At 37.0% G+C, this 21,879-nt stretch overlaps 1 protein-coding gene across 2 annotated transcripts; it reads right to left on the minus strand.

Moving 5' to 3' along the window:
• Positions 1–217: 217 nt before the first annotated feature.
• ZNF330 (zinc finger protein 330) lies at positions 218–16,592 on the minus strand. 2 transcript variants are annotated; one of them, XM_031465627.2, is made up of 10 exons: positions 16,430–16,592; positions 14,435–14,566; positions 12,362–12,381; positions 12,190–12,260; positions 10,061–10,140; positions 7,504–7,630; positions 6,946–7,050; positions 3,470–3,516; positions 2,340–2,457; positions 218–1,169 (listed from the first exon to the last, which is right to left on the minus strand). In XM_031465627.2, exons 2-10 carry the CDS (start codon positions 14,552–14,554, stop codon positions 895–897), a joined length of 963 nt encoding a protein of 320 aa, XP_031321487.1. In that variant the 5' UTR covers positions 14,555–14,566; positions 16,430–16,592; the 3' UTR covers positions 218–894. The 2 variants fall into 2 exon arrangements, with proteins under 2 accessions (XP_031321487.1, XP_064349703.1); XM_064493633.1 differs by lacking the exon at positions 16,430–16,592 and adding an exon at positions 15,702–15,767.
• Between the last annotated feature and the right edge of the window lie 5,287 nt (positions 16,593–21,879).

Here is a 21,879-nt window from a genome sequence, read left to right on the forward strand (position 1 = left end):
TCAGTGTAAAGTGTGGCCACTAGAACCTGTGCCAGCAACGCTCTCCACCCCCAGGAATGACAGGCCCGGCTGCATCACTCTGTGTCTGCCACGCTAGTCATCTCTGCTACCCATTTCACACATTAGACACAAAGTGAAACAGTTGTACAAAAATACTGGATGCCTTCCAAAGCAGGCTTAAAATACTAAGAACAAGAAATTAAATATCAAAAATATGTAAGTGAAATACTAGATTTATTCAAAGAGAAATGAAATTTCCTGGGTAAAACATCTGTGTAATAATACTGATTGTGTCTCTGAAAAATAGTCACCTCTGTCTATACATTTAGACGTTAATAACAAGTACTGTTCAGGGCATACACTGCGAAGAAAGAAATCAATGAGTCAGTTGCTAAAACATGTATAGCTACCTAAGATAACGTGAACATTTAATGAAAATTTAGTATATAGCATCTGACTTATAGCCTGTGGACAAACAAGGAAAAATATAACAATTCATTTTACCCATTACATTTTACAAAATCAGACAAAATGATTTTATAAGCAGTGTTTTTAATAAAAACAGCAATTTAATTTCCAACAAATATATTACCATCCTAGTCCTTTATCCTGTATATGTATTTAATTGGCAAACCTACTAGATTACTGAAATCAGTAAAAATCTAATCTATGATACTTCAGTTGCTTGAATCAATAAATATCTTGCATTTAAAACTCATTTTTCTTATGCTAGAAGCCTGACTATCAGTTCCTATAAAAATGCTATGCCCTACTCCTTGCCCCAGTAAGTGTGACTAAGTGACAGTACGTACTTTTGAACATCTACACGTGACTCACCAAGCACACACGTTCCAACTCCTCTCAGACAAGGTCACCAGCGGGCAAGCAGCTCTTCTAGTTCTCTTGTTCCTCATAGTGAGCATAGCCACTGGCATAGGTCCTTCCTAAATTCAAGTTAGTAAACAAATCTGACGTCTCAGCATCTGAATCTTTCCCCCCTTCATCTTCTTCCTCTTCATCGTCCTCTGCTTCATCCTCATCTTCCTCCTCATCGTGGTAGCTGGTATCACCATACTTCTCAGACGCAAGGTTCTTCCAATAGGCGTCATACCCAGAAGCTCCATCTCCCTCTTCACCTCCAGTCTGCCTGCCAAATTTCAGGGAGCGTGCTACAAAAATAGATGTGGACATGGCACTCGGTTAGTTCCAATCCTCTACATCCTCATTTTCCTCTACAACAGAGAACATTACGTGAACCTCACTGGTTCTTTTTACCCTCAAATGAAAACGTCACATTTTCCTTATTTCCTCACTTGATACCTAATTGGAAAGATAGGAGATTTTAGAAATAACAGTCAGTTCTATCCTACTCAGAATCTAAATACACATCATATACAATAAACAATAAAGATGACAGTGTCATTTCATTAAATCTAGAAAAAGTTGGAAAACAATAAAAGAATAGCAGCACTCTCCATACCTAAGTTAAATCAGCTGTGTTAAAAACTAAAATGCCTTTTGCTTGATTAAGTTTATTTTCAAATCACAGAGGAGTTGATTTCATATGTCATTACGTTTTCCTAAGAGAACTATTTTATAATTCAGATGTCCTAAAAGACAAAGCCTTTCACTTCCTCTTCTGCCTTAGCAGCAACACAAAGTTTAGTGCAAGAAAATAACGTCTCACCTCATTGTGTAACTGTATCTTTGATTAAACAAAGTACCATCAGAGTCATTTAGAATTATGGTTCCATCCTGATATGACTGGTAAAGAGTCAAATTCTCTTTAACAAAACTGTGAGTTGCATTACTGCAAGCATTTTTGTAGTAGTCTCATTCCTTCATAGAAAAGTTACATAAAAACCATAAAACAATTTCCTACAGTAGTGATGTATAACATAATAAGCATCTCTGCTCAAATTCCACACACCTAAGAATATGAATTCCAACTTCCAAGCGTTGAAGATTACCAGCACTTCAATATTAAGGATTTATTACTACTCAATTATTTAACAAGGAAGCCTCAGCAAAAACAGAAAAATCATTCTTTTTGGTCTTAAATTTCAGTATTCACTATGTCATTAACTGAAGCAAATGCTAAATATCAAAGTGACTGATACTGTATTTCTTAAGTTAAATTGAGAAATTTTACCCACAGATTTTCAAGGCTACAAAATTCCATTTGCTTAAAAGAACACATTCATCTTTTTAAATATGAAGAAAATGCAAAAAAAAAAAATTTATATATATATATATATATAAAGAGAAAAAAAAAAAGACAAATCTTGTTCAAGCATAAAAGCAAAATCACTCCAGTGGTATTTTAAGAAGAGCCTTACTTGACATGCTAAGATCCTTAGTTTCCTGAGTCTCATGTCCACATTTAGGGCAGGGAGGCTGTTTTCCTTTCTCTTGCTTAAACACCTTGCTCCTTGTATGATCATCACAGAAACAAGCCTATATAGAAGAAATAAAAACAAGCAATAAGTAATTCATCAAAAAATATATGAAGACATCACTCAGTATTTCAAGGAAATTTAAACATAAAGATAGACTTTTGTTAGAGCAGAGATTAAGAGTTTTGTTGGGATTGGTCACACTCCCTATTGGGAAATGGTCTTTGCCAGGACTCTTGTGAACTATGGACTAACTCAGGGCAGAGAGTATACACAAGGTATGACGTGAGACACATTTATTCATAAATCTGAGTATTCACAAAGCCTATGATGACATAATGGTAAGCAGCTTCTCTACCCACACAGAGTCCAGAGTCTATCTGGGGACACAGACAAGTAGAGAGGCAGCTACACGACACCAGACACTGAAAGGGAAGCGCAGAGGAGCTAAATCAGACACGGATTCAGGAAAGGCTTGCTGGGAGACATGAAGTCTTAGCTGAGATCTGAAGGAGAATGAGGTGCAGCAGGGTAAGCAAAGATGGGTGAGTGATCTAAGGCAGAGGAAACAGCATAGACAAAATTGAAGAAGAGTTGGGAGAGAATTAAGAGAGAGTTAGGAATATAAGAAAGAACCAAAGAAATGTTTCTGAGAGGAAGTCAATCAGCTGCACCTGTTTAGTGATCTTTGACAAATGGAAGTGCTCAAGACAAGGTCTAAGGAAACAGAACATTACGGAAATCTTCACTTTATTCAAACTCTCTGAAGCAAGTGCACTTTGATATTAATTAAAATGTACTCCCATCATTTTGGTCAAATGTTCTCCATAAATCTGAGGTATAAAAACACTAAGATTCAGAAAACATGTGCATTAGTGTCAACTCTGAGACAAGCCAACTGGATGCCTTTTGGAAAGTCTCTAAGCTTTCAATTCCACAATCTATAAAATAAAAGAATTAAACTATATAACGTTTAAGACCCTTGTAGATTGATTATAGATATATAATCCAAGGGCTGATGGATGACTATGGGGATTAAAATCAACCTCAAAATAAAAAATACAAGAGTATACCTTACAACGGAGACAGGAATGCTGACCAAGCCGATTACATGAAACACCTGTGGGGAAAGTACATAATATCCAGATTCAAACTGGGAATGAAACTATCAATTATCAACATTTTTTTCTGTCTCATAACCTAGAAGAGAAATAAAATGAGATGGACTCCCCAGCCAGATGGAAGGGAACCAGCAACTGCACATGCCCAGCATTCTTTCACTTCTACAGCTCTCATTATCCTCCAATCTCCTTCTATTACTCCAAACCTAGGAGACAGCAAACTTCATTAATTACATTTAGAAAACTGAAATGGCAAAACATATTTTTTCCATGACACTGGCTGGACTATTCCCCTACTGATATAATGGTTAAATTTTTAAAAGAGTAATTGTCCCCATTAATATATATTCTCTCCTGGTGGTGTACACTATTGCCTTTCTTTGCAAACTTTTGATAAGAGAATAGAATCCTTCATGTGGAAAAGCATGACTATACACAGAAAATAATGTTCAAGTGGCAGTAAAACAGATGGAAAAAAAATCCCAAAATGTTTTATCTCTATTTTAGTCAGTAAGGCACATTAATTTTGGTCATTATCTACAATTAATGAGAAAAAAAAAATCTAAACTTAAGTATTTAGCAAATATTTTGGAAACACCAAAACATCTGGCACAACTGAATATACCAAAATACGGAAGACAAAAATAACTGGAGAGTTACAGGAAAGAGAAAATAAACTGAACCTTACTCTGGTAAAGTCTGAATATAAACTATTAACTTTCAATTTACTTAGAGGTCTTAAAAAAATAAACAAAAGGATATCTATCTTTATAATTCAAATATCTGACTAGTTGTTTCTAACTTGGGGATTCTTTTATATAAGTCTGCCTGGTTCATGGGGAGCCTTTTCAATCTGAACAGGAAATTTTTTTTTTTAACTCAAAATGTTCTCAATTATGTGTATTATTATTGCTTCTGTCCAGCTATCCTGCATTCTTCCACAGTAACACCACTAATTCAGACACAGTTGTATTACTGGTCCTATATGCTAATAATAAAAGTAAAAATCAACCAAGTACTTACTATATGTTAGGCATATGTAAGTATACCAAATTATTCCAATAATAACTATATTATTTCACAATGGTGGGGGAAAAAAACCTACAATCTCAATCATATCTACTTGAAGATATGCCCAAGAGTTCTTAGGTTCATTCTTCATTCAGTCAAAAAAAGGATAAATATAATCAAAATGCTGAAGTCAAGTCTCTTTCAAATACAGAACCAGAACACATACTGAAAGTACAAAGCACCCGATCCAATTTCTCAGTGGGCACCAGGCATTTCTAATATAGAATCTTTCCCCATTCCCACCACCTGAATCTTTGATGTGCCACAAAGACACAATCCCAAGAAATTCGCTGTCTATCACACCCTTACCTTTACCTCTGGGAACCCAAGATTCGTTGTCTATCACACGCTTACTTTCACCTCTGGGAACCCAAGAAATTCATTGTCTATCACACCCTTACCTTTACCTCTGGGAACCCAAACCACTAGGATGAAATGTGGCCCTGCAGGTCTTCCTCCCCTAAATACCTCAATCCCACACACAGACTCTCCAGTTCACTGCCCTGTAATTTTTCTCCCCAAGAGTTAAAATCTTGAACTTACATTAAAAAATACACTTCTCCCAGATTCTACAAAATAGTGTGACATTCCTGTTTTTAGACTGGGGAATGGTTTTCTTTTTGTATCTTTTATATCTTCAGAGTATTTTAAAAGAAAGCAGGCTGGGATACACCAAAGCTGGCTGACAATAAGCCATTTAAATTCGAAGCCCCCCGGCCATTTTAATTATTAAAAAAAATAAAAGGCGGAGAAAACACGTGTTTTTTTCCCCCTCAAAACATCCTTCTCACCAGTTATGCAGGTAAATAAGTATTTTAAAGAATTTCTGAATCTTCCAATTCATAGTTGTAAGGTCAAATCCAAAAATGATGAAATGTGACCAATTAAGGGAATAAAAACAAATTATTTGGGGCTTAAATGTATGATTAGGACAGTATTTCAGAGAAAATATTTCAAACAGTGAATGGTAACTAGTAAAGGAAGAATGGCAAAGAAAAAACAAAGCAATGGAAAAAAAAGTAAAGAGGATAAATTATAGTAAGCCAAAGAAACCTGTTTATGTGCAATGAGAGTGACTTTAATATGAGGTATCAAAGACATGGTTAATAGATTGATCTTAAAATCCTTTCAATTATTCAGTGTCTTTATTTTCCTTTGTCTTTTACTGAATCACTAAAAACTTCTTGATGGAATTATAGCCTTAAGCTCACAGTTGCCTGTCTTTGGGGTTTAAATGCTATAAAATACACAAAGCTCTCAAGCCCCAAATAAAGTAACCCAATTTTTATATTATACGTTCTGCAGAAGCCCAAGAACAGCTCAAAAATGCTAAATACTTCGAGATGTTCCTTTAATCTTTGAGATATTCTTTACAAATACTGCAAGAATTAACATGGTGTGTGTGTGTGTGTGTGTCTTAGACTGATGACTTAGCAACTCTATAGATAAGTATAGGGATTTTGCATCAGAACAAGAATCAAATTCAAGGAAGTGAACTTAGAATTTCAGTCCTTCCTGAAATGGTATCTACTACTTAATAAGGGCTTTCTAAGTGCCAGGTACCATACTTATGCTTTACATGAATTCTCATCTCAGTGAACTCTGAAAAATTAGCATCTTCATTTAATACATAACGAAACTCAGGTTTAGAAAGATTCGGCCATTTGCCCAAACATATACAGTCAATAAGTAGGATTCAAGTAATACTTGAATCAAAAACTTGAGCTTTTGAGAGATTAACAGAGTAGAAATAAAATGCAATCTATCTGTAAAGATGAAACCATCACCAATCAGTAACACTGGTTCTCAAACTGGACTATACATGAGAATTATATGCACAAGTTAAATAAGATACTGGGCATCCACCACAAACGTAAAAACAATCCCCAGGGGTAAGGCTTGGGCACCTATATTTTTAAAAAACCTTCAGAGGTGTTTCTGATGCACACTCCTGCCTAAGAGTCACCGAACCCAATTAGCAGGAACAAACTAGGGGTATACCACTTACCAGGGGACATTAGGAAATGAGGTGGGGGGGGAGGAGGGTGGTTACTTGTTATAATAACTGGGAGACGAAAATGACAGTTAGCATTCAGGATCAAGACTGCTACAAGTCCTGCAATGCCCGATCAATCCCACAAAAGGAAGAACTGACCCAACCAAAAGGCCACTGGTACCCCTATTGGAAAAAAAATGGACTATGTGTTCTGAATTTTTTCTAGAAAAAGAAAATATATTAAATTAAATTACAATCCATAAGAGGCTACATGAAAAACTAGATTCCTTTCTCATTAAGTTTAACACTTACATTATTAAGAATCTTGGGTATAAAGAACATCTAATATATAAAAACTTACATTTAAATGTTTCCGCCTCTAAAACCTGGCAGCTGGCTTGATGTTCAAACTGATCATCTTCACAGAGAAAGTTATGGCAAAAAGAACAACTGAAAATTCTGCCTCCTATTGGATTAAAGAATAAAACCCATAAATGTAAATATGATAAAGTTTAATTTTAAAAACTCATACCTATAAAACTCCTCAGAAAAGATAGCAAATTATTTTAGATTTATGTCAAAATGGTACAGCAGTTTTTGTTCAGATAAAGGCTTAAAATAAAACTGACAAATTAAACCATAAAAGAGTAAACTCCCACTATGCCCTAGCTACTCAGATCATACTCATAATGCTCAGAGATACTTACTTTCCTGTAACTCTCCTCCTACCTGCATAGGTAAATAATCACACCATTGCCTATTACTACTGGTACAAATCCCTTTTCCAACTAAATTGACAATCAAAACAGTGCCAGTACTTAGGATTGACAGTATTCTGAAAAAAATCTTAAGAAGAGCATCCAGAATGTTTCAAAGTCATTCTACACCTCTAGGAAGTTCGCTGTTTGTACGTACTCACCGTGGTCCCAGACACCCCGTTCACATTCCACACACTCAGCATCAGTAAGCGGGCAGGCGCAGGCATGTGTACTGAGACATTTCCTACCATGACATACCCAAGCTTCACAGAAGTCACATATTGCACCCTGCAACCGAGAAACACGAAAAATTAATCTCTGACACTTGACTGGCTGCGACCATTGTTTAAGTAACTGGAACCGTCAGAATTATATACATTTAGCCATTTACCAACCTTCAGTGATAGTGAGTGGCTTTATTAAAGAAAATGTACTAAAACTAAATTCTAAAACCAAAATTAAAGAATTCCCTGAAAATCAAACTACTTCACCAAAAGCTATTTACATTATACAAATCTAAGCTATAAATCAAAAAAAAAAAAGCAGAGGGGAAACTATACACTTACCCTAATATTAATCATTAAAGTAAATCAAAGAGCTGACAGTATTGCCCTCAAACTGAATTTTAAATCAAATAAAGTCTGGAGTCCACAGTTGAAGCATTCCTGACTATAGCAATTCTGGTAACTAGACTGAATTTTTTCACATACTAAATTCTGACTTAAAAAAATTCCTTCTCATCTGTGTAATTTATAAAATAATCATATAGCTTTTCTAGAATGGAAAGAAAATATTAAAGTTCTGCCAGCATCCTTTTTTAAGGCAACTTATGGTTTAAATCATTATTGCATTTCTTTGTGGAAAAAACTAAAGTAAAATATTTATGGAACTAAATGACAGGTTAAGATTCTCCAATTCTCAATCAAGGTAAGACTTTAAGGCTATACCTTTCAGGAACACAATGACATCTACAGAACACTAAGAGCTAGAAAGAATCTTAAGGAGATGGGACCGGACAGTCTTTCCTTTACAGGTGAGGAAGAATAGGGGCCTGACACTAAGTCCAAGTTCCAGAACTACGTTAGCACCAAGCTGTGATTTACATCCAGGTTTCCTGAACCTCAATTCAGTGTTCTACTATTCAAGGCTCTGTAACAAAAGTGGTAAAAGACAAACAGGAAGAATGTCTTGGGGCTTAAAAAAATAGATTACCAGTGAGATAGTAAATCCTCAAATATATCTTCTGGATTATTTAGGGTTCTAGCAATAAAGAGATGATACACTAAATGAGGTTAATCCAGGAGAGTTTAAAAAAAGATAATTTACAAAGTACAGGGAAGGGCTTAGAAGAAACATCAAGGGATGATGGGAGATACCACACCTAGGCCTGAAGAGACAAGGTAGGGGAGGGAGGGAGGTGCAGAACCCCAAGAGAGAATCGTATGGAGAGGACTACTTGGTCATACAGAGAGGACCTGGTGGCAAATCCACGTCCAAACCGGGACAACCTGGTAGGGAGTAAGCTGGGAGGATTAACACAGAGATCATCATTTCCTCCCATCGTCAGGTCTCTTGCCAGAGTCCTCTATGGGCTGAACCTAAAAGAAGCCATTAAGTAAGAAAGCAATTGATCCAGTCCCCACACACTGGTTAGGCTCCCAGGGAAAACATGGTGGATAGTGAAGGGAGAGGAATCTCAATCAGCAAATAGAAGATGGCCAGAAAAATCACTTTTCTAGAATGTACAGCTAATGAATGATGCATGATTCTACTTAACTGTATTCTTCATGTAAGAAATCATTCATACTCATACAACCCATTGAATTAAAAAAAAGTAATCTGATAAATCTAGACATAAGGAAGCTACCAAGGAAAAGTATAATGGCTTTTGAATAAAGATAATAACAACGACAATCCTATAAAGAAGATAAAGAAAGAAGAATTCACAAGATGATTATGAATCATTCTAGCTTTTGCTTCTGTAAGATAAGAAAAATATAAAGGTCTGCCTTATGATGGAAAACTACATGTTCTTGGGAAATTATTATAAACATTCTACTATAAATATTACGTTACTCATGGACATTTGGACCCGAGCATAAATTCACACAATAGAATACAGTAAAACTGGTCAAAAAGGAAACTATTTTTAGTGAAAAAGAAAGCAAAATGCATCACACAATGAAACTGTTTCTATTTTTCAAACAATGAATTTCCTTTGAAAATTCTACATGTAATGAACTACATGTAACTACGTGTAATGAAGAGCATTATTTCCGTGTAAACTCTGTATTCTTTTTTGAAACGTAAAGCTTTACAAAACCAATTAATCCTAGGTTCTTTTGAAAGTAGGTTGCTTATTTAGCCAAAAGCCTGAAACTTAGTTAAGCAGGGCTTTCAGTATAGTAAATAATGTTTTGTGAAGTCTAAGACACATTACAAAGGTATCACTGACAAACAAATTGTTTAGATCAACATGAAATGAATTTCCATTCCTTGTACATTTCCCAATAAGAAAGAAGGAAGCAGTAAAAAACAGGTAGATAATAATGTGGGAAAGCACACAAAAACATGCCATATATAATCCAGATAACTCCAGACTAACTGAACCAAGGAACAAAGCAGTGCTATTTAGAAAAAAATGACTACACATTGGTCAAAGACTTTTCCTCATCCTTAGAGACCTACTAATCTAAAAGACAGTGACATGAAGCTTACCACCATTGCAAGGCCAGTGCTGTAGACACCAGCGTGCTTTATGACACAGTCTGAAGACTTCATCATGCACTTTGTTTTCCCTAACAAAGAAACAAATGTTCACTGTTAGCCTTGCAGAGTAGTACACACAAGTACTAATTCCTCTTTTTACCTAGCCCAAGTTCCTATGGAAATAATTTAAAAATAAATAGATCAGCATTGTTTACTGCTTACATAATTTAAAAAAGATAATGAATATACCTGAGATTTCATTACCTGAGTCAGACCTTTTGAGATGAGGAATTTATATGCTAATTCATATTTGTACTAAAATCAGAAATTGAACGCTATGCTTTGTAATCTAATGATCACTAAAGCAGTTTAAAATCTTGTGACTTTTCAGATGAATTAAAACAGACTTTAAAAAACTATGCTTTAAAAATGAATTTAACATTTTATAATTCACAATAAAGGCAGTCTGGTTTGAAGGTATTGCTTATTTCTTTCCATAGAACATCTCAAACCAAACCAGATCAAATAATAATCCTGCAACTTATCTGGTTCATTTTTTGTTTACCCATAGGTAAAAACTTACAAACACAGCCCCCAGGTAAACATTCTTCCAAAAGAATTGTCAAATAGTGCCCAAATGAGCACAAAAAATAGGAATATAGTGATAAAGCTAAAAATTACAATACAACCACAAAAGCTCTGATCTAGCAGCAAATTACCAACCCGAATCAGTATCAGGAAATTCACTTATCACAAACTATGGGAGGATTAATGGTGACATATTAATCACCCATCTCAGATTCCACAAAGTGAAACATGAAAGAAATGGAAGATGCTCAATATTCCATTACCTGATTACCTAAGAAACAAAGCCAGACAACAGAAAACGGGAAGAAAGAGAAACTGGAAATGAGAGGCAGCATGTTTTATGCCTAACACTAAGTACCAGAGTCAGCGAGTGGCAAATGCATCTATACGTATCATTACAAACACTGAAAACAGGGGAAGGTCCCAGCAAGAACTTATCTCAGTCTTCTCCAAAATCTATTTTCTCACTCTATATTCGTTTAGTTTGTTTGTTTTTATTTTTGTAAATAAGGATATAAAAACCAGCAGATGACTGGTCTATCTAGGCCAGTATTTCTTTTTCATTAACTACAGACCTCAGCTAGAACCACACCAGAAATATTCAGGGGTATAGCCCTAAGCCTTCCTAACTTTCTGCAATGTTAACATATATAAACACACTTAAATGAGCATATCCCAAACTGTATTTCATCTGAAACTACTATCCCATAACTGAAAGGCATACTTGTTCAAATAAACATTTGGGAGGCAAATCTGGAGTGAATAAAACAGTCAGGTTCCTTTACTGGAGGTTGTCAGAACCTTTTAACATACAGACATGTAACAGAACTCTCCCAGATAGGAATGAGGGAACGAGACATGCAGCATGTTTCACACGTATGCACTGCTTTTGGAAATACCTATTAGTATCTAGTGTTCTGTGGGAGACTACTTGGGAACATTGATCTTGCTGTTCTATGAACTACCATTTATTTTTACTCTGATTAACCATTTACTCTGAATAAAAGTTTCCACTTATACTTTGGAGCTAGGTTAAATGGCTTAGGAATTCTATTCCACTCACTTGAGAATATATGTGAGGAAACTCAAGAATCATAAACTAAGAACCAAACAGGAAAACAACTGACCATAAAAAAATGGCACAAAGTAAATGTGGAAAAAAATCATTTTTAATGGTCTAACATACTGCAGGCAATATTAGCAAGAATCAAAATACAGAAACAAAGGATATCAATGAGATTAAGACAGTATAAATAAAAATACAGGATCACCAAATGTTATTAGTCCAAAATCTAATCTTTTAATTTTTAAAACAACATGTGGTATTATTTATCTAAACTGTATCTTAATTATTTTCCAGTATATCAAAGAGACAAAACCATGACTTGATTGTTTTTTGGTAGGCCAGATGATAGTTTATGTCATTTTATTAGTAGCAAGGCATATAACATTACTGTAAACGATAATGATAAACCCACGGACTCAAACTGATTAAATGCCAAACAAATGTTTGATAAAAGAAAAAGCATGTGTTCTTATCATATACTTACCACACTGTGCACAAATTGGTAACTTCTGTACAGAATTACAAAAATAGCAAAACGCTCTATTCTTCTGCCGCCTTGTCATATAAAAAAAAAATTTTAAATACAGTCAATATCAGATAAAAGGTCAGTCTATATTATTACATATAGAAAGAAAAAGAAATAAATAAAAATATACCTCTGACACTTGTCACATTCCTGTAAAATATAAAAACATAACATGAATTTTTCTACTGGCTGAAAGTTGCAAATTTACTAGCATTACATTACAAAAAATACCCTGCTTCTGATGTTAAAATTTAAGTGACACTTGCCCAAACCCTCCAACTCCACCCATGTCTACAAGCATCTACACAAACATTAGTAACAAAGGCATGCTCTTGAGTATGCCACACTAGAGGAAGAAGTGGCATTTTCACAAAATAGCTAAATGCAGTGGTGGTGGTTTTTTTTGTTTTTCTTTTTTTTCCTTAAGGAATCAGATAAATAATACAGAATGGACACAAGAAATAGTAGAGAACACAGTATGCTGAAGCTCATAGAAAATCCAGAATTCTAAACATGCTATGAAAAGTGCTCCACAATCTGTTCTCTAACCTCTTCTCAAATCTTGCTGGCCTATTCTTTTTATTTTTTTTTAATTTTTTTTCTTTCTTTTTTTTTAACTTTTTTTATTGATTTATAATAATTTTACAATGTTGTGTCAAATTCCAGTGTAAAGCACAATTTTTCAGTTATATATGAACATATATATATTGTCACATTTTTTTCTCTGTGAGCTACCATAAGATCTTGTGTATATTTCCCTGTGCTATACAGTATAATCTTGTTTATCTATTCTACAATTTTGAAATCCTGTCTATCCCTTCCCACCCTCTGCCCCCTTGGCAACCACAAGTTTGTATTCTATGTCTGTGAGTCTATTTCTGTTTTGTATTTATGCTTTGTTTTTTTGCTTTTGTTTTTGAGATTCCTTTTTAGATTCAAGTCACTATTTGTCAGCTATTCTCGAAATATGTCTTGTATTCTCTTTCCCCTGCCTTACTTATTCTAACACTTTTCCCCAAAAAGTCCCTCCTCACATCTTTACCTCTGGGAAGTTCCGGTGACCCCCTCCTCGGTGAACTGTACCCTATCCCCACACTCATCTTTACCACCTGAGTCCTCATGTACCTTAGTCCTGATTGTACCTTTTCTGCAGCACTCACCAAAGTCTAGCCCTCGCTGCATGGATTTATGAGTGAGTCATTTCTTTGTCTGCCCTCTTTCTCTTCTCTAGAAATGACCCTGACACAGAGAAAAGAGTCCCCATGGTCCTACCTGTGCTATATAATCTTGCTGCCCATCGTCCCCTCAACTCAGTCATGAACATTAGTTGATCCCGGGATGAGCACCCATCCAAGCCCAACCTATCAGAGCTCTTTCCCTGACTGACAGCAGAAGTATGTGATGTGAGACATGCAAGCTATGAACCTAGTGGCTATGAACCCAAACAAAAGGGAAAAAACAACCTGAGAAAATGGAACTAAGTACAAGCAAGACAGAAAGGACTACAAGCTGTTCTAGGTTCGAGCTGTTCCTGCATCCCAGCTATATCTTTGCCCTTCCCAACTAACTATAAAGTTAGTCCATTATTTATTCAATAAACCCTATTTCTCCCTAAAGTTATTTAAGCTGGATTTCTATTATTTTTAAACTCTAAGTAATACAGAAAATAACTGAGCTGTAAGCCTGTGGAAACAGAGACTGTGTCATTTATCTGTGTATCCCCCACAGTGCCTAAAATAGTACCTGGCACAGAGCAGACACACAAGAAACAGTTGAGGAATGAAGTCACACTAAGCATTTCACATGTGGTCGATGAAATAAAGGGAAAAGAAACAGAATCAAGGACAAAAACAAGCAGAGAGGGAGTGGAAATAGGGAGACATGGGACAACTCAGACAAACATGGTCAAAGGAAGGGAAGAGGTAATGACATATGACAAAAAAGCTCTAATTAATAGGAGAAACTGAGTAAGGTATATTAGGTTAGAGAAGCTGGAATGTCGCACAGTTCCCCATATGTATTCTTGTTCAATACATATCTACTTGTCACCAACAGTAGCCAAGGTAATACGAAAGGTTTTATAAATAACAAAATCAAACATAATTCACTACTACTCAGTGTTAATGACAACAATGGACAAGCATTTAACACAGGTATATTTGTGGTTTTTCAATTATCAACTGATATCCAAAAACACTGTTACCATTGAAGCATTGCATGGGTGTTTAGCCAAGTCGATAGTGCTTCTTAATGCTCTCAGTTGTTTTTCACGTTCCCGGCGGTTCTCTGCCTTCTTCCTGGCACCAGTCTTTTTTTTAGGCATTTCTCCTTCTTTCTACGCAAGAGAACAGTGAAGATTTAACTGTCTTGTTACATTTGCTAGTTTAAAGAAACTAAGGAATAGTAGAATGAAATATTCTTATTCTCATTAAGTTTTAAACTCAACCCTGTCATGCTGATGGTTAAGCGTGTTTTAAACCTTTGTGAGATATTAAATACACATCATCCCAAATAACATAGATAGCTTTTTAAATAAAGCACTTATTTGTACTCCTAAACAATTCCAAAAAATGTAAACATCAGATTTATCCTAACAGCCAAAATGGTTTTCTTTCCCACTGAAGAAAAAAAGTTCCTCTGACGTTAAGTATTCTTTAAAAATTATTTTACCAAGTGGGAAAAATATTAGAGATACATCATTAGAAAGAAATCATTAAAAAGTACATTATTTATCCAGTTTATATCACTTTTTTTAGCCATATATTCATATGACCTGATGCTGCCAAGACTTGTTGAAAAGTAAGTCTAATTTCTCCCACATAATACCTAAATAAAACACCTAAGTCAAGTGACATTAACTATAAAGCCAATCTATCTTCTCAGAAAAGATATTAAAGGCATTAGTCACTAAGACTCTCTGAAAGCTGCCCTTCTTCTACATGCAGCGAGCATGTAATTTTAACAGGGTTTAAATTTAAGAGTATGTGTTTACCACACACATAAAAATAAGACCTTTAAAACTGGCTTTCATCAGGTAGTTGAAAGAACTACCACATTTAGAAAGACAAAATTTTTCACTAAATAACATTTTTATTTGGCTTTTCATCTAATCTGAAGACCACAAGCTTCCTGAGGATTCCAGCTCTATCTTTGTTGACAATGTTTGCCTCCCAGACTTGCCTGGCATATATTAAGCACTCAATAAATAAAGAGACACACAGGAATGAGTTCATGTGTTTGCTTTGAAAGAGAATCTCAAATTTCTTAATATTCTTCAAAGTACATATTTTTTTTGAAAAGCATTTTCTAAAAGTGGTTCTCAAAGACCTACTGTGGAAATCCCTAAAAATACAGATTTGGACTTCAAGACTGTATCCAAGATCTACAAATTCTAAACCTCCAAGTATGGCTTCACCTTTCACTGGTGACACAACCTCCCTGAAGACAAAAAAAAAAAAAAAAAATCTTACCAAAGAAACCAAAGTCATGTCCATGATACATGGAGAGAGCTCCAAGAAAGCGCATCTCGAAATTTAGATTTCTTATTACAGTACAGCAATAGTCATATACCAGCTTGTACCTGGAACAATACTAAGGTCACTCATAAAGTTTTCCTATTCTCTGCGTTTCAACTTTTACTTTGGAATGTTCAAACAAAAACCGAGTGGTGGTTAGTTGAGACTTAAAATCATGGACAAACCAGGCCAAGAGGTTTAGGAGGTGGTTACCTGGAGTAACGCTGCTAGTCACCCTTCCAGTATTTAAAATGACAAAACATACTGGGTGAAAAAAAATGTGTACTGCCCTGGCCAAAGGAGCTAGAAAATAATCCCAGGGTGATCATCGGATGAATTTCCTGCGTCCCCAAGGGTGAACTCGCTGTGAAAGTTGAGCCCCATCTTTTCCCCCTCCAGCTTGTTTCGCAAACTGAAGAGTGAATTCTTTTCCTCAGCTCTAAATAGGTTAAGCCCTCTCCAGGGACGCTCCCACTTCAGGACACGGCCCGTCACGGGACGAGGGAAGAAGCACGGGGTCAGTGTGGCTCTAGAGGCAAAGTCTGCAGCCCAAGGACCCAGCAGGGTCAAGGGGGCGTCCAGAGGAGACTCGGCGGAGGTGCCACGCGGCTCGGGGAACCCACAGCCGTCGCCCGCCCGCGGAGCACCCTCCCTCGCGCGCGCTCCGGGCCGACCTCGCTCACCCTCGCGGGGAGGCCGGGCTCACTCCGGGGGCCGAGGGGCAGGGAAGGGCGTGAGGCCGGCGCGCGGCGGCAGCACACCCAATTCTTTGACCACGACTCCGGCGAAAACGTTACTAAGACCGGAGGAAGGCGGATGGAACAGCTTGTAGGTACTAGGCACCGGACCGGATGTCCTCTGACGCCAGCAGCGTCCTTACGCAGCACGTCGACCGGAAGGGCACGCCCACTTCTGTTCGCCCCGCCCCGTCCTTCTTTCTCCTGAGCGGAGCGGAGCTCCCAATCCTGGGTCGAGGGCGTCACCAAAAGAAGAGGAAAACTGGGGGAACCCAAGGAGGACAGGGGTCGGGAAGCCTCCTGGATTTTATGTCTTAAAAAAAGGAGAAATCTAAAGGGAGAGAAAAAATCTAAAAGGAAGAAGGACATGAACTCATGACCTGGTACTGGATCAGTGGACTCAAACTGGAAATTCTTGCCTAATTTTTCTGGAAGCTTTCTGCTGCCTTAGTATGTTGTGCGTCACATCCCACTTTTCACGTTTGCTGGCCCAGTTGTACCTCTCGTTACCTAATGACGTTGTCTACTGCTCTCCGTTGTCTCCTGTTTCCACTATGCCTTATGGAATTCCATTCTTCCGTGACCAATTCTTCCACATTCTGGGCCTCTTGTGTGTGCTCTGCCTGGTTCACTGAAACCTGACATCCTCTCCCTTGCAGAGTGTGCTTGCTTTAAACTTCAAGGTGAAGGTTGCTCACTTTCCCACAGTCCCTTTATGTCCTGGTTAGGAGCTGGGGTCTATCCTCTTGCTCCCCAGTGCCCTACTCAGATAATTATTCCTCCTTTGTATGTAGCCATGCCACTTTTTATCCTTTCTTGTTGCTATGCTCTATCCTCTCCTGACTGATAGAAAAACTCTGGAACCTGACTTCCAACTTCTGCCCTCACCCACAGTCACATTAACATCTAAATGGGAGACCCATCCTCCTGGGTCCTGGATTTCTTCTTCTCCAGTAGCCATCGCCTCTGCTCCACTATGGGCACCCAATCTCATGACCAAACCCCAGGCCTTATCATCAAAGAACTACTCCACCACGGAAATCCAAACATCAAACGTCTAACTATCCAATCTCACCAGCTCTCTCACTCAGTTCCTGACGAAGACTTCGAGTCTCTCGATCCTTCTCTTTTCTATCAGTTGTCCCTTTGCTTTCTTCCCTTCTTGTCTTCCCCAGTTTATAAAACATAGTTTATCACTTCATTCACAATTTCCCATGTTTTTGTTCCGATCAAAGCATCTAGAACATTCCCAATTCCATTAATTCATCAGGTTGTCTTTTCTCTCCTACACTTGACTTCTGAGTATTATCAAGGAGAAAAAAAATTATGCAATCATTATTCTACTCTAAATCCAAAGTCACCAACCTCCACAAGTCCCTCAAAAGTACCCAGCAAGCCTCCTCTTTTCCTAATCAAGTTTATCATTCTCCATCTCCATGAGGGCATTATCAGATCTTCTCCCCTTTCCTCAAACTTCAACCACCTCCTCCATCAACTTTGTATAACTACTTCCTATCTCACAGAGAACACAGAATAATATCAGTAACAGCTAAACTATAATTTTGTTTTACTTTACTTGTGTAGCATTAATTCCTGATTTTACACATGATGAAACTTGGGTAGATGGTTTAGCTTGTAATATCATCTATTGTAGCAGTTCTTAAACTTTCTTGAGACTTTGGGTCTCAGGACCCCTTAAAAATTCTTAAAAATTGAGAACCCTAATAAGCTTTTCTAATGTGAGTTATATTCAATTGATATTTACCATATAAAAATTAAAACATAAAACTTTAAATGTTTATTAATTTATTAGAAGTTATACTGATAAATCTATCACATGTTAGTATAAATAACATATTTCTATGAAAAAAAAGACTATTTTCCCAAGCAAAAACATAAAAGAATGGTGCTGTTTTATAGTTTTGCAAATCTCTTTGATGTAAAGCTTCATAGAAGGCAGGTGAATTCCTATATCTGCCATTCTACTGAGAAATGTCTTGATGTTTCCATTTTCCCTGCAGGTAGTTAGCCAAGGAAATTGCAAAGACCCCTCTGGGGAAGGGCTGGGGGAATTATTAAAATGTACATCTTTTATGATATTTCAGGATCTTCTTACTAGAGTCTGGCCTCTTCTCTGTTGATGGTTTCCAGGTCTAAAAACTGTCTCAGTCTTAAAAACTGGGCAAGGAATTGTGACTCAACTGAAGTATTGCTCTCAGGCTCCTGGTCAGACACTCCCTTGATTTCTATCGATTGTACAGACTGAGCAGTATCTTTGTATGCTACTCATCCATTTTGCTCCCAGTAGCACCATATTCTGTTATCCATCTCCCTACTCTTCTGAGGACCAGACCCCTCTCTCTCCCTACCACTCTATTCTTGCTGTTCATTACAATATATGCCAGGTTACAATGTAACTTAAACCAAGTTATTGACCTAGTGACCAGAAGAGAAACTGGGGACAGATCCTGAAGGGAGCACAGAGTGGACTAAAGGAGGACACCTCTGCATGGTGAAATTTCAAGCATGGGGGAGCACTAGCCATTGGTCAGGAAAACTGGACCGTGTTCAGACTCAGAAGGTTCAGGAGAATCTGGGGACTTGAGATTTTCCGGTGTCACAACCCGGCCCATGGCATCAGGGTTTCTTTCTTTCCAGTCCAGCATTCTGACCGTGGCATAGCCAGTCTGGCTGAGCTAAATGGTTGTTAATCTTCTTTGGAGTTCTCCCACACTTATGATTAAGTGCTGGGCCTGTTCCTCTGCACTTTGTGCCCTCCCACTGCAGGAGATAAAAGCCGGTTTATTTGCTACCAAAGGGGCCTTCTGAATTTTACTCTCAAGTTTTTTAATAGCCTTTAACCATTCTCACCTTTTTGCTTTTTCCAAAGAACCAATTTTGCCTAACAAAGCCAATTCCCTTGTCCTTAAGATATTTCCCTCATATTTCTTAAACACGTGATACATTGCACCCACTAGTGTGTTACCTTCCATTATAATACATCCCAGTTCACTACTGATGAAAGTTTTAACTACTGTACTGTTACCTTGTGCCAAGGTCCATCTGTCCTACATCTATCACCAGTGAAGAGGTCCTTACTGACCATCAAGTGGCCAATGATTCAAGTCAGCAATCCCATATTAGCTCCTGCTTTCTTGGCTCAGCCCTGATATCATCCATCTTAGGTTGACTTCTCTGGTAGCATCCTCTGAGTCAAAAAAGAGCATGGGGAGTTTGTTAGGACACGCTTTGGGAACACCAGCTGAGGAAGAGATGGTAGCTAGATTGGACAGAGGGAATTTAGTCTCAATGAAGGCCTTGACATTGAATCTGGCATGAACCTTCAGAGTTGAGGCAAGTAGGCTCAGCCTTTATACACTTGTTACATCAGTCACTGGGTGTGGGCTAACAGGGAAGCAGGTATAAGCATGGGTGGGACTGCTCTTTCAGAGGGCTGACAGCTGGGTTTTGTCAGCTTGCTGCACTCCCAGCAGCTCAGAGAATAAGTTCTTCCCTTCTGAAGAGCAATCTGGGTAGTACCTCCCAGTATTCACTTCAAAGAGTGATGGCAAAATAAAGAAATATTCAAAGACAAAGAATCTTTGCTGTTCCCAGACCCTCTTTGAAAGAATTCCAAAGAGTGAGCTTCAGGAAGATAAAAACAGAATTCAGAAGGAAGAAGGGGATGCAAAAAGCAACAGTGTATAATCAGTTCATTTAACATATAGGATAAATCTGAAATATTATCTGTACAAAACACCAAAACTATAATAAACAGTGTTGGATATGAAAACTATGAGGAACTGAAATATTCTCTAAATTCAGTGCAATTCAGATAACATCCTGAGAGAGATTTTCAAATGGAATTTTATCAGTTGATTCTAACATTCATATGGATCAGTAAAGAGCCATGATAGCCTAGACTATTTGAAACACCAGCAGAAGAAGATACCTTTATGTAAAGGTATCTTTTATAAATATATATTTTATAAAGATACCTTTATAAAATAAAATATATTTTACTATAGGTTCCAGTAATTAAAACAGTGTTGGGTCAAACAGATATCAACAAACCAATGTAACTGAATAGAAAGCCTAGGTTACAGACTCACATATATTTGGTGACTTGGTAAATGGTATAATCTGTGTTAACGTCAGTGAGAAGAGATGTATTATTCAATAAATTAGGTGGAGACTATTGGCTATCCATATGGCCGAAAATAAAATTAGATCCCTGTTTGGCAGCATACATAAAAATAAATTTCAGATGAGTTAAAGACCTAAATATGCAACACAAAAATATGAAACTATTGTAAGAAAATATGGGACAATGGCTTTATGATATTGAGGTGTAAGTGATTTTTTAGACATCACAAAAAGCAGAAAATTAAAGAAAACAAACAATACATGTAACTGAATAAAAAATTAAATCTTTAGCATGAATGAAGACACCATAAACAAAGTGAAAAAGCAAACCAAAAACTAGGGGAAGGAATTTGACACCTATGTAATTGACAAAATATTTATATACAGAATCAATTAATAACTACTATTCAGTGAGAAAACCACAAACAACCCAAAAGAATCACAGACAAAAGATGTAAACAGGAAATTTTATAGATTGGGACCACCTTTGAAAATCACGTAGCACTATGTACTGAATACAATACATATCTGTGTCTACTGAAGTACATTTGAAAGAATGTTTATAGCAGCACTATTTGCAGTAGCCCCCGAACTAGAAACAACCCAAGTATCCCTTAACAGAAGCATGGATAAGTGAATTGTTACATATTCATATAACAAAGTATTATACAACAACAAGAATGGACAAACTGTAACCTCATGTAACAGGATGGAAAGATCTCACAAAAATAATGCTAAACAAAAGAAAACAGTAATAAAAAAAAAAACCAGCAATGCAAAAAACCAATTGTAATTCCCTATATATAAGGCAAAAAATAGTCAAAACTCATGGGGTTAGAAGTCAGGACAGTGGTTACCTTTGGGCGAAGGTAGTAGCTGGAGGAGGTCACAAGTTGGGTTTCTGGAGTACTGGAAATATTCTACCTATGATCGTGTTCAAACTCTGAACATTCCTCAATCTGTAAATTTGTGATTGATGTCATTTATACAAGTAATAGCCTGTTACAAGGTTTTTGAAGGAATACCAATTAAAAATAGAAGCAGAAAATCTGGATGAAAGTCTTCAAAGAAGCCATCTACAGCAGTTCTTCCCAAACATGTCCTGGCCTCGACAGAAAATAAAATTCATAGGACACATAGGGGTACAGAGTGTAGGTCTGTTTGTTGCCAGAGGTAACTCTCTTTGTGAGTTTTTTCCCCTTTTCCTCTTCTTTTTTTGGTGGGAAGGTACAAATCCCTATTCATCTGTC

The sequence above is a fragment of the Camelus dromedarius genome, chromosome 1 (assembly GCF_036321535.1).
Source record: "Camelus dromedarius isolate mCamDro1 chromosome 1, mCamDro1.pat, whole genome shotgun sequence".
NCBI classification, from domain to species: Eukaryota; Metazoa; Chordata; class Mammalia; order Artiodactyla; family Camelidae; genus Camelus; species Camelus dromedarius.

Coding starts and splice junctions, on each gene's coding strand:
- ZNF330 (XM_064493633.1), bottom strand. CDS start 15,725: ATGGACATGACTTTGGTTTCTTTG. Junction 12,382..14,434: donor ACCCATGCAATGCTTCAATG/GTAACAGTGTTT, acceptor TATATTTTACAG/GAATGTGACAAGTGTCAGAG. Junction 7,631..10,060: donor GCACTGGCCTTGCAATGGTG/GTAAGCTTCATG, acceptor TCTCGGTTGCAG/GGTGCAATATGTGACTTCTG.